Source organism: Gasterosteus aculeatus, chromosome 16, assembly GCF_964276395.1.
Source record: "Gasterosteus aculeatus chromosome 16, fGasAcu3.hap1.1, whole genome shotgun sequence".
NCBI classification, from domain to species: Eukaryota; Metazoa; Chordata; class Actinopteri; order Perciformes; family Gasterosteidae; genus Gasterosteus; species Gasterosteus aculeatus.
In genome coordinates, this window is record NC_135704.1 from 7016554 (window position 1) to 7029580 (window position 13027).

At 40.7% G+C, this 13027-nt stretch overlaps 1 protein-coding gene across 3 annotated transcripts in view; it reads right to left on the minus strand.

Moving 5' to 3' along the window:
* The window catches only part of LOC120834076 (nck-associated protein 5), a 38431-nt gene that overhangs the window by 17189 nt on the left and 8215 nt on the right, over window positions 1–13027 (minus strand). For 2 of the 3 annotated variants that reach the window (XM_078090155.1, XM_078090154.1), the window contains exons 1-7: window positions 12545–12664; window positions 11605–11747; window positions 7895–7985; window positions 6625–6780; window positions 3755–3823; window positions 2164–2202; window positions 1686–1805 (exon numbers count right to left, since the gene is read on the minus strand). In XM_078090155.1, the coding sequence (XP_077946281.1) occupies window positions 1686–1805; window positions 2164–2202; window positions 3755–3823; window positions 6625–6780; window positions 7895–7985; window positions 11605–11633 (504 nt within the window). In that variant the 5' untranslated portion in view covers window positions 11634–11747; window positions 12545–12664. Of the gene's footprint in view, window positions 1–1685; window positions 1806–2163; window positions 2203–3754; window positions 3824–6624; window positions 6781–7894; window positions 7986–11604; window positions 11748–12544; window positions 12665–13027 lie in introns of those variants that run through there. The other variant, XM_078090156.1, reaches the window with a different exon arrangement.

Here is a 13027-nt window from a genome sequence, read left to right on the forward strand (position 1 = left end):
GACGTAGACATTAGTGTCATGAAATCAAATACAAAACATAAAAAAATGTCTGTTACTTTCTGTTTGGGATCATGTGTGCGCAGCAGCAGTCTTAGGCTCAATTGAGACACGTTCAAATCTGAAATGACATTGGCCTACATTGCCATTGAGGCCGAAAATATGTCTCAGCTGTCTGATCTAATTCCTCTCCAGAGTTAACTGTAAAGTGTATACTTGGATAATCGTGTGCATTACTATTTATGGTATTATTATTAAGTATAAACAAGGATGAGAACATTCCTGGACAAGCGCTGCACCAGCATTGGCAGAGCTGTAGCTATTCAACACTAAAACTCATGCTTTAGACGTGTTGTGTTCTTGTATTTGGCTTCAACAACCGTACGTATTCCCGCTGGTACAATGACAGTGAGAGATCTTTATTGCAGTCCAATAATCTAACCTTTCTGTCAATTACAGCTCACACTTCTTAGAAAACAACCGGCTCACACGCTGGGCTCGACCATTAAAGACAGGAGGTTCCTTCCAATATTTAGCCCAGAATGCAAAACGAATCATCCGTCCATCAAAAGTATCCCTCATCAATAATCCATAGTAGAGCCTCTCGTACGCTGATCTAAGCAGCTATATTGAGGCCATTAACAGGTTGATTAAATACACGTCAAAACACTTACAATAATTCCAACAAATGAATCAGCGAAACTGTGGTTCAAAGGTTTATGGTGGAAACATTTAGAACACAAAGGAAACATTACAAGGTGCTTCACTGAATATACTGTTGCTGCAATGGAGAAAAAACAACAGCTGCAGTTTGTTGGTTTGCTGAGCTGATTTCTAACAATTCTAAAAGACACATGAGCATCATTGAAATGGTAAATATAAGCGTTATCATAACTTCATTTAATTCTTTCTGACTTTCATGTCCTAAACAGATACTTAAAATTCCATCTGTATTTCATTTATGTCTCTTTAATATATGCACACCAAACCACTTTTACCAGCCTTTTCCTAGATAATAGAAACCTAATCCTAACAAAAAACAAACGTAGACTGTGACTAACCTTAAATCTGCATTAACTTGCAGCTGACGCACACACACACACACACACACACACACACACACACACACACACATACACACGCACATGTATGCGCATATGCGAGTATAACATCCGTGTTATTAATAAGAGCAGCTTCAAAGCTCTACAGTGCACTTAGGGGGGAAGCTCTACAACTAAACATGATGGCTAACAATTCTACAAGAAGACGCAGGTTTAAACCAATTACCCCTGCTGCTGTATGGTTGAGAGCCTTCTAATTAGAGAACCTTGAGAAAGTCTGCAGCTCACTTTCCGGCAGCAGCTGGATAAGAGGTCTGGCGCACCATTAGGCTAAATTCTGACATTATCAGCATGAAAGAAGAGAGTGGCAAGGGACACATTGAACTGGAGCATACTAATTTGACACAAAAACAAATAAATCCTCTATCAATTCTAAATCCGACAGTAAATCTGTACATCCTAGCAATTTAAATTAGATTGCACCCTGGGTAGACCTCTCTCTGCGTGTTCCTTTATAAAGGTAGAAACCTTTGGAAGTGCAGCCATGCTCATGTTAAATTCAAAAAGCCTTGAAGCTGGGTTGCTCTGCCAGTGCCTGTTTGCATATATTGTGTCATGTGTTCCTACCTGGGAGACAGGACTCGTGGACGTTTTGACACGCTGTTGAAACAGCACGCTCAGTATGCGGTTTTGCTGCTCCAAGTCAAACACGCGGGTCCGCAGCTTCACACACTCCTCTTTCAAGTCCTAGAAAGAAGGAAACATGAGAGATAAGTGGGAAAGACTGGGATATTTAAGGGGAACACATGTGTATCAAATGCTAATTCAGCAGGAGCAGGACTCGAAGGTGCCTCCGTGCAAGATGCCAGTGCTCTATAACACGGTCAACTATTTAATTTTTTAATGGATCACAAGCATTTTGCAGGTAAAACCTCATCAAGAACAGCGCTCTCTGTTGGGAAATTCTGAAATAAGAAGGGATTTAATATTCACTCTTGAAGATCGTGTGGTTTGACATGAACGGCTAATCTTTCTCCGTGTTGCTGATATACAGTTATCGTATCCCTGACTGGATTAACGATGCGTTCATGGTGCAGAAACAAACCTTCTGTGTGAGGAGGGCCTGGACCACCTGGTTCGCCACCTTGAAGAGAGTAGAAGTAGAAAGACAGTTAGAATATGTTCAAAAAATAAAATTAGCCATCTGGTCATTACTTAAGAGTGTATTCCCAAACTTTCTGTGGAGCTGGAGAGACTGTAAATGAATATGACCGAGTGCTAACACCATCGAAGATAATCCAGAGGCATGTAAAATGCTGTGAGGACAGATTGACGGCGTGTTGCATCACAAAGTCTAATTTAGTGAAATCTCACAGCAGCGGCCTGCAATTAGTGCAGAATAAACCAAAATAGATCTGAAGGAAGGTCGTTTTAGAAGAGAATGTTTCTTTTTCTACCTACAGAATGCATCTGCTGGGCTGAGCCTAATTGGTATCAGTGGGATCAAACTTTTAGATCTTTAGATTTTATGAAAAATGAAAATCTTTTTTATTGTTAATGTTAAACTGTTTAACATGAAATGTCTTCTTTCTTGCTTATAGTGTCGGAAGCTGAAGAATACACTATACCTTGACACAGGAACGATAATGCTTCCACTTTTGAGAGCCGCAAAAGGATTTTATCTATCTAAACAACTTGCTTCGGCTCATACATACCACAACAGGGAAGCCTTCTGAAAAAAAAAATGAATGCGCATAATATGACTGAAAAGCAGGAGAAGGGGAATTTATCCCAGAGCTGAAACTCTGTCCTCAACCAGAGTATGTTAAATTCTCATGGGCAGCAATCTCCACGGCAACAAGCCAATTACTGAAGCCCGCTAAAGAAAATAGAGTGGGTAAGTCTTGTTGACTGGAGAGAGATGAGGGGAAAGAAGGGAAATAGATGCAGTCTTGTCAGAGATCAAAGGAGTACAGGCAGATTACTTAGATGCTACACTTGGCTCTCCTCCATGGACCTCAGTAACGCCGTAGATAATAGTCCTAGTGTGTAAGTGTGTCTATAGAAGCTGGTAGTCATCTGAGGTCCTAGCAAACAGGTGACTTTGTCCTGGCTGTATTTATAATGTAGTGTTTTTGAACATTTTGGGATGTGTTTGTGTTTACTTTGCTTTAAAGAACGAAAGGGGCAAAAACTGATACCACTCTGGTAAATGTGAAGGAGCTGAACACCAGGTTAACTGGAGTCAAAGGGAAACAGCTCGACACAACCGATAGTGAACAATGTCCACCTAATAGCATCTTGAACGCTCTGAAACACGAGGTCCTGCTTGTTTAACTACCACTACAACATCAGCTTGGGTCCCTGAGAAAGGGGGAGGGAAATGGTTCCGCATGCCCGCAGTCTTTATGCTAAGCTAATCAAATCCTGGCTTAATTTTAACCCGACAGACATGAAGTAGGGAATAAGTTATTTTCCTATTTCTTCCGAATTAGTGAACTGAAAGAAACGCAGAGCTGGCACTGTTAGCATTATGTTGACATTGTGGAAATATTACAGCAATTATATTTTGCCCAACAACGTTTGCTATTACAAGCCGTTACTTGCATGAGACACTTGGAGAGTACAGCTGAATAGTTAAAGCAGTGAAGATAGACAAACATACAAGACAGCGGACCTGCTTGTGCCACACTCACCTCGTCCAGACAGCGTTCGTACTGCTTCCTCTGATTGTCGTTTTCCATTGACAGAGCAGAGTTCTCAGCCTGTAACACAGACAGCATGAAATACATCAAATACAATTGGGAAATAGCTAAAACGTACAGCACCAGTGCGTTTGGACACATTTTCTCATTCAATTCAGTGAGAAAGTGGTGCTGTAATTAATGTCCCAGCTGAGTATCACACACACATAATAAATGATATGATAATAAATCAAGGAACTTTATATTTGTGAACTTCTTATCATTTTTTTCTTTCAAGCAGACAGACAGATAGTAGGGTGGCTTTCTCCCAACAGCACTGTGGGATTTTCTGGTTCACTGTGGAAAGACGGTTTTAAATGAATGACACTTCAAAGTTCAGACGTCTAGACTCCATTTAGCAGAACTTCACAGTGTCTGTAAGGCTCCCTTGAGGAAGGTATAATTCAATTAATGACGGAGGTTTAGCTCGACGGTTAAAGAGAAAACCCCCGTAAGATGAGGCTTTCCACTAAAACGATTGATCCGGTGAAGCTGGGCTAAGATGGCTTGTTTTCACTTCAGCCCTCCGAACAACAGATTCACAGAACCGCGCGGAAATGGCTGATAACGACTCAGAGGGCCCGAAGAAGTGATACATCCAGAGTGACTATACTGGTCACAGCTGAGCACCGTCCTCAAAGCGTCAAAGAATACAGCCAAAGATATTCACCGCAGTAAGTTAACCCGGTTCATAATAGCTGTTTGTCTAAGGGAGCAATTGGACAGTGTTTAAAAGGCCACAGATCAGCATGGAGGCTTACAGATGCTCTGTGCAAAGGTCAAAGGGAGCCAAAGCTATACATTTGAACTTCAAACAAATCAGCATGATTAATTAACATAGTACTTTCTTCTGCATAAAGTAAAGAAACTATATCAAAAATGTGTGCAGGAATCTCTTGAAAAGATATACATGTTTGGCAATGTGCTTGCTGCCATGCTTTCTCATCCTTGTTTTGGCCCAGTTAACACGGCAGATCTGCAGCGAGCGTCGCATCATTCACTGTTTTAGGCTGAACACTTGAATTCGCTGAATATTAGTTTTTGGTTGAGGAGACGAGTCAGTGGCTCCACCTCAGTCAAAAAGCAGGGAAAGCTCAGGTTGTTTTCAGCATTTATCTCTTCACTTGTTTGTGGTTCTTGGAACATTTTTATGCTCGGTGGAGACCAGGGTCGTCCTCCAATCGGAGGATCAGCAAGACAGTTAACCATGAATTGCTTCCGTGGCTGTGACTAGGAGGTGTGAATGGCATGAACGTTCATGCACGAGCATGCATGTGCATGGTATGACATCAAAGTATGGGGTAACGGGTGTGAATGGTGGTGAAAATCAAAATACGAAATCGGAATATAGCCAAATAAATCAGCTGCGATGGCCAATCAAAATATTTCAATCATCTGTATATTGTGGCGTGACACAGAAAATGTTTTGCTTTCTCTTTTCTAACAAGACAAACGCGGCCCGGCCCTCAACTCTCCATCGCTGTCTCGCACCTCACAAGACTTTCTTCTTCTTTCCCATTATGTTGACAGACACAGTCAGAGCCTGCAATAGCATTACACCGGAGGCCCTAAGCAGCTGCTTCAGCAGCTCAATACAGACCGCTATTAGGAATTTGTTGTCCCTACGCAACAATAAGTAACCCCCGGTTGTGTTTTGGTGAAGGACAATCGTCAGTACAGGTGACGTTCTTCAAAACGACTTTAACAAACATGACCGAACAGGTCAGGCAGAACTTGCAATGATAATTCTGTTTCTTGGAGGATTTTACCTTCAGGCTTTGGTAGTAGTTTGCAGTAGTTTAGCAATATGTGATCAATAATAGCTGTGAGACCTTTGGCAGCATGGCAAGTCCTTTTACTTTTAGCAGGAAAGGTGTGACCGAGGGGCCCTGGAACACTGGCTGCAAATGTTAACTACCCTGTCAGTATTTTAATTATCACGTCCCCTGATTTGAATGACTCCTTTGTATCCTACTGTTCCCTGTCTTGCCCCTTGCGCCGCTCTGCATCATAATGGGGTCTCATTTTCTGTGATCTCATCTTACAAAGACGGAGAGAGCCATAATGACCCACTGATTGGGCTTGTTTCTCACCTCCATGGCTCATAGTATCAGAGAAACATACACAGCCGCGGGTGCTATGAATGACACATGATGGTGGTTAATGACCAATTCCTTTAAAAAAGTTTTAACTGACAAACACGAATGCTACAGTGTTCTTGATGAATTCATTATGCATTTACCGTAGGCAGCTTTAAAGTAGTTCAGCCCTCAGCAAGCAGGTTTACTCACGTAACCCAGCAGCTCACTACAGAAATAGCAATTTCAAGCTGCGGCACAGGGGCAGTTCTGATGATTTGATGAAGACCAGTAATAGCAAAGATTTTACCGAGCAGACCAAATATTTGTTATCAATCACGAGACAAAATTAACTTACCTGTGCTACTGCAAAATGATAAAAAATACATTTTAATTGGTTCAACAATTTGCATGAACATACACTCAAAGTATTATTTATCGCCATGCCACTCCTTTAAAGACCCTGTCATCCTTCTTTGTCTTAAATAGGAAGAAAATGAAATGTATTAGTGATCAGACAGACCATAATGTAAGCAGCACAATAATGTTCAGTCCTTAGAAATAAAACAGCCTTGAATGTTTCCCAATTATTCCAAGTCTCTAATATAACACATCTCATGTAATGAGTAGTACTCTTAATATATCGATCAATGCGACATTTCAGGGATGGGGAAAAGGAGGAGGGGAGAAATGGAGAACAGTAGGGAGGGTGTGGGGGGGAGTGGACCATGCAATCCACTTTACCTCCAGGGCTCGGAGTTGCTGTAGCAGAGGATTGCTGTCCTTTGCGGTTTCCTCTGACCCTTGGCCGGCCTCGGGCGCGGCGGGCATCTCCGCTGCCGTGCCTGTGGGACCCTCCAGACTGTCCTGCTGCTTCCACATTTCCTCCAAGAGTTTGTCCTGAAACACAGCGGGAGCCAATCAAAGACTCGTGCCTTCAAGTCACAAATAAATGAAAAATAAATTCTTCATCAATGTGGGCTCGTTATATTAGCAATAACCCTTGATGAACAACACACTGAATGTTGCCACGAACGCTTCCACTTCACTTTTTTCCATAATACATGTATATTTTATAGTTATAGTAATAGTAATATTGCATCAAATGAGTTTCGGTACGTCACTGGAGCGGAGCAACATGGTCTAAACATACAGCATCACAAACCCACAGCAAGAAGCATATGTGTGCTTATGTGTGTGGGAGTTTTAAGGCTACTTAGTTAATTTGAATAAATAATAATAAATTGTTTGTTGAAAAGGTTTATATGATTGCATCCACCCAATGCAATTTAATTCATAATTCAGATGTACTTAATGTGTAAGTGGTCAGATCATATTTTAGAATGTTCTTTTTGAAAAGCAATTCCCCAAAAGACCTAAACTCTGATTTAACAAATATTTTAAAAACTAAAAAGGAGACTAATGAGCCCCCGTAATCTGACATCTCCACAGAACACAACAGAACCAGTCCTTTGTGTGCGAAGGTGTGTTTGTGTGTATTTTGTAGCAGCCGGAGGTCTTGCGATGGAGGTGAACTCAGTTGATGGCTGTGTGTTGTGGTACTGTGCTCTGCTCCAATAAGAGTGAGTCCTGCTGTTGTCTCCTGCTGCTTCCAGGTGGCTGCAGGGACTCGGTGAACTTAAGGAGAAGCTATTCCTTCAGTATAAAGTAGCCGTAGACAAAGATACACATTGATATTATATGTATATACACTTATAGATATAATGCAGGTGTTCCTATAGTAGATATTGAGTCTGGCTTTTACCTGCTAACTCCAGAAAATGCAAACAGCTTTAAATTAATCAGCATTTCTCTTAATTGGCTTTATTTTGTTGCATACTTAGCAATCTTGACAAAGCACATTTTAAATGTGAGGACATCTGAAAAGATCAATAGTACGTCTAATGGAAAATCCTCCATTTAGTGTTTTCTGGAGTGTCATATGTGCAATCTGGAAGATGAAAAGTGAAAAAAAATGCTCCATATTTTACAGTTCTGTGATAGCGCCTATTACCTTGTAGGCTTTCATGAGGTCCAGTGGGTCCACCTTGGGCCCTTCCAAAGAGTCCTGGTTCTGTAGTAACGTGCGCACGGTCTCCTCCATGCTGCGCTCAAGAAGACAACAGGAAAAGTAGTCAGTGTAACCGACTGGATGGGAGGAAATGCTGAACGATCAAAAACACAATGTGCATGATTAAAAAAAACAACTTAGAATATCATGCTGAGGTTAACGTTTTAAAACCATTTTAAATACTCAACCAATAACTGATTACCAAATACTGAAGCAAACTTAAATGTAATCAAAACTAAATATATGTAATATATTATAATATTTTGATGCTGGGGATACAGCTTTGTTTACATTTTAGTCATGTTATAGCTTATGTAGAAGAAAATGAATTGTCAATGAAAATGTCATTTTCATCCTTTTAGCCTGTTGGTTCGAGGGAAATATGATAACTTTCCCTACGGTATGCTTCACTATGGCTGCTAGTTAGCAGCTCGCTTTGTCAGTCTGCTGGTTGGTGTTGGACAGGAAGTGTACAGTTGGTTTACTGTAAAAAGTATGACGAAAACCACTGCTGGACATAACGGTGAATAGAGCACAGAGGGAATTCAGACGTTAGGCACAAAAACATGCAAAATACAGCAATATAAGTATGTATAAGTATAATGTTGGCCTTGTGAACCTCGTTCACAAGGCCAACATAATAAAGCCTGTAGCACAGATTCAACATCCTTTTTATTTTGTATTCTGTCACATCCAGAGCATCTTTTCCCCCTTCGTGAGGCATGTGTCACAGTCTTTAGCACGAGCTGCAGACTGTGAGCCCATCATTGACATTCTGAAACAAACATGCCAAGAGGAAATCAGCAGGCGAGCTGCTGGTGGTCACAAGCCCGCAAACTGAATCAGAGGCACGAAGCCACCCTCTGTTTCCACCACTCCTCTCTGAAGTGACAGTGAGGAGTACAGAGGTCAAATCTACAGCATCTACTCCACAGATAAGCGTGTATGACTTAACACATATCTTCTTATGTGTGTCACTAAATGAATGTTACAGTTTACCGTGGTTCATTTTATCATCATTTTATCATTTTAACACTGGAATCTGTTTTCGTTTTTGATCCTCGTGGTTGTTCAAAGCACAAAGTCACAAAAATCAACCGTACTCCATTGAACATTCATTTTATTCCTCCACTTTTGCCCCACTCTATAGTCATTCACCTCATGCTGCTTTGCCACAGACTCTCCCCGGCGCTGGTCTTTCTAAACGAGGCTTCCTCGGCTCAGTGTTGGTCTTTACTTTGTGTTTGTGTTTGGGCACTGAAGGGAAAGTGGGTCTCTTGGTCTCCCTCTGGACCACGTGGGGAATAACATGCAGCCGAGTGCTCTCAGAAAAGGGAAAAACAAGCTCCAACCTCGATGTGGAACATAAAAAGGCCTCGCACTCTCCTCGCCATCTCACACTCGCGACCACGGTCAGGCAGGAGAGTTGTCTGCGGTCCGATTGTCCCTCTTTGTTCAACCTCATTTCAGAAGCGCCACTGAGTGAACACTGAGTTGTGGTTTTGCTTTCACCTAAAATATTTGTTCTGGCCACACCGTCAAAACAGAGAGACGGATCACTAACGACTGTGCTGGATTCCCTGCAACTGACAAACTGAACTTTACATGTAAAACCAGAGACAAGAAATGCAAGGTTACACGTCTGTCTGTCAAAGGCGAGGGAGATATCAGGGCCAATACGTCCTCTTCTGTGCACTCACTGCTGTTTACAGTCAGATTGGTCGTTTAAGGTTCGAATCATGTTTTTTTTCACAAGTCGCCAGTTTTCAAATCTCATTTTAAACTAAATCCTCGTCAGGCGATGGGCAGGGTTTCTGAGATTGTACGTAGATGCATGCACCATCTGCAGCGTCTCCACATGAAGAGTGTCTTTTAGATCTTTGCATAACATTAGAAGGCAGTTTTCCAAATGATGTGAAAGATAATTTTGTGATACTAATTCAACTGTCACTGGACCCCACTGCATTCCACTTAACAACACAACACGTGTGCATGTCAGAAAGGGTTGATGATGTTTGTTTTCACAGATTACATCAAATCCATCTGTAAATATTTGCATGAAATATTTTGCAAATATTCGTGAATCTTTATTTATGCCACAACAATTCCTCTTTTCTGAGGTTAATGGGAGAATTATATATATATATTTACAGAATGAATGATTCAATTAGTTTATTGTTCGGTTTCCCATCCTTCTGTCCATTTTTGCCCGCTCATTGCAAAACACGGTCACTTGAAGTATAAACTATTTCTTTTCAACATAAATATCTTAACCAATTTAAAAGTCTTTACTTTGTGAAGAATAGGCAATATGAGAATGTTTATGAAATACAAAGACAGCAAACTTTATCACTCCTTTCATTTCATTTGTTGTGAGTCTAAATTCAAATAGAAACTATTCAGATCTGTTCATGTGGAATATATATAAAACATTGTAAGATATGAGTTGTTCTGTAAATAAAATATGAGACATAAAGGATCCACCAGAGCTCCACCAACACTACTTAAGGGTCCTTGAAGTGCAGTGTTCAAAGAAATATCACCAGCAAATGTCATCATAGTTAAAGGCTGCTTTTGGATGAAACACTGCATGTTACCAAAATAATCTAGAAAAACTGTGTTTCAAAGCTTTTTCTTTCTCAGAAAAAGACTTGAGGGATATTTAACCTTAAGGAGTACGCTAAATATAAAATATATATATATATCAAATTTAAACTCAATCAGGATTTTCTGTCCCTTCTTTGAGGAAATTGACAAACAAACAAATGCAAACAAACAGTAGTGGCCATTTCTTACATAACAAAAAGTATCATTATTTAATAAAATAAAATTGTATAGATATTTAAATAGAAGGGATCATTTCTTCATTATGGATTGTGCTATACAGGGAGAGAAAAACAGACCTAATCTAGCTAAATATTAGGCAGTGGTTCAGATCTGCAAGGCAGGCGTGAATTAACTTACAGTCACAAATCATCAGGCCTCATCTCACACCTCACTGAGCATATGCAGATGGAATCGAACTTCGTGAAGTTCCGTCAGCAGCCAAACGGTTGGCTGGACATAATGCCTGGCTGTGATTTCTCTCCATGGCATGCAGGGAGGGGAGATCAATAAGTGGGGACACAGTGGTAGGTTGACACTTCGTATCGGGTTTAAGTGTCAGCTACTCCAAATAAAACTCAGCATATTTCTTCTTTCAGGACAATTCTCTACATGAAGTGGGCTCTCAAGTCAATGAAAATGTTGGATGTCACCACTGAAGCCCAACAGTTCTTCACATTTGGTGTTCAGTGTTTTGATGGATGTGTGATGTGCACTTATTGCTCGATTTGACAGTTTGTCGTTGAGTTGTGGCCCTTTTGCCTTGAATCTACTGACATATATTTGCAAATGTTGCAAAAAAATGTTCTAACTCGACAACCCTGCAGGCTTCAGCCCCCAACCGAATGCATCATAGCTTGTCCAACTCCCCATGTAGCCCCAGGAGGCTTCACACAACTTCCACATGGAACTCACCCACACCTCAGACTTAGATGGGTACAATTGATTGGAGCTCCCCTTTAACCTCTTAAGTATTGGCATTAGTGTTTTCTGCAAGTGAGGCTCTCTTGTGTTTCAGTGTGTGGCTGCCGGGGAAGGTGCTTCCGTACCTGGAGAAGTGCTGCTGCAGTGACACCATCTGCCGTCCACCCTGCTGAGGCTTAAGCCCACTCCCGTCTCTCCACGCCCAGATGTCGTTTGTTCTCCAGCTGGGGATTATTATTATTATTATGGATCGGTCTTGGCGGCGTAGCTGCAGGGGAGAGCAGTAAACACAGTGGTACATTTCTTGTTAATCTTGCATCTTATAATCCTACTCAAGATTTCAAAGATGCAAACAGAACATCTGTATATATATATGTATATAGATCTCTCTCTCTATATATACATATATATATATATGTCATCATTCAGCTAGATCAGGTGCTGTTGAAATTAGAATTACTTTATTAACTGGCTTGTCTTTTTGAGTATTACTCAGCTGAAAGAAGTTGTGACGTAAAAGTATCAACGTGTCTCTATGAACGTCTGGTGTGGCACAAGCCGTTAGCCACAGGTTTGTGACTTGAATCTGTACACTCTACCATAGAGGGATTCAGTGTAGGAACACGTGAGAGAATAACTGTATTGCACTTCAATAGATTTAAAGTCCTCACGTCGACAACCTCAATTCCCACTAATAAAAGAATATAATGTCTTTGATCTCAATCCCGTGTCAGATTGATCATAACTACTGCCGTCACCAAGACTACACACTTCAGTCACAGCAGATATTCTGTCACGTTAGAACAAGAAAAGCAAAGATGCAGCTAAGCTTTAACAGCTTCATCTGTGTCCCGGGAAGTGTGCAACATGAAACTAAAAGTAAAGAATTTCCACCACTAATGCTGATAAATACTCATGTGCTCTTCCTGTTGCACATAAATGACAATGGTTGCTTCGTTGTAGGTCTACATAACTGCTATTATTACAGCTGCTGCTATAATTGTGACCAGAATGCTGAACGAATGCTACGGAAACATTATCTACACACATGAACTGGCCACATACATGAAGCAGACCAGGCAGGGCTGCATTTTTGTACTTTCTTTGTTGAGAACGTATTCCATCTGATTTCCCCCCGTTTGTCTGTCCTTCAACACAAAACAGCAGAAGAATAGCTGGTCCGCACTCATGATACACTAAATTGAGTAGTTTCATTTTGTTCCTGCAAAGACAAGTAGAAAACGACTCGAAACAAAATGCACAACAGGAAACTCCACATTTGAGGGACCTGATGTGAACAGTGAATCAGCACTGCCACCTAGTGATTTTTGGAGATTCATACCAGATCCTTTCAATATCATTTAAATGTTTACCCCTCCTTTGACCATTATCAGAGGTTTCAGGTGCTGTAAAAATGATTAATATATATATAATTTTCTTTTCTTTTTTTTATGAAGCAGTATCTTAATCAGAAAGTGTATGTTGCTTGTGTTTTTCTTCTTCTTCTAATATAATTTTCAAGCAGATGAATACATACCTCATTTTCAG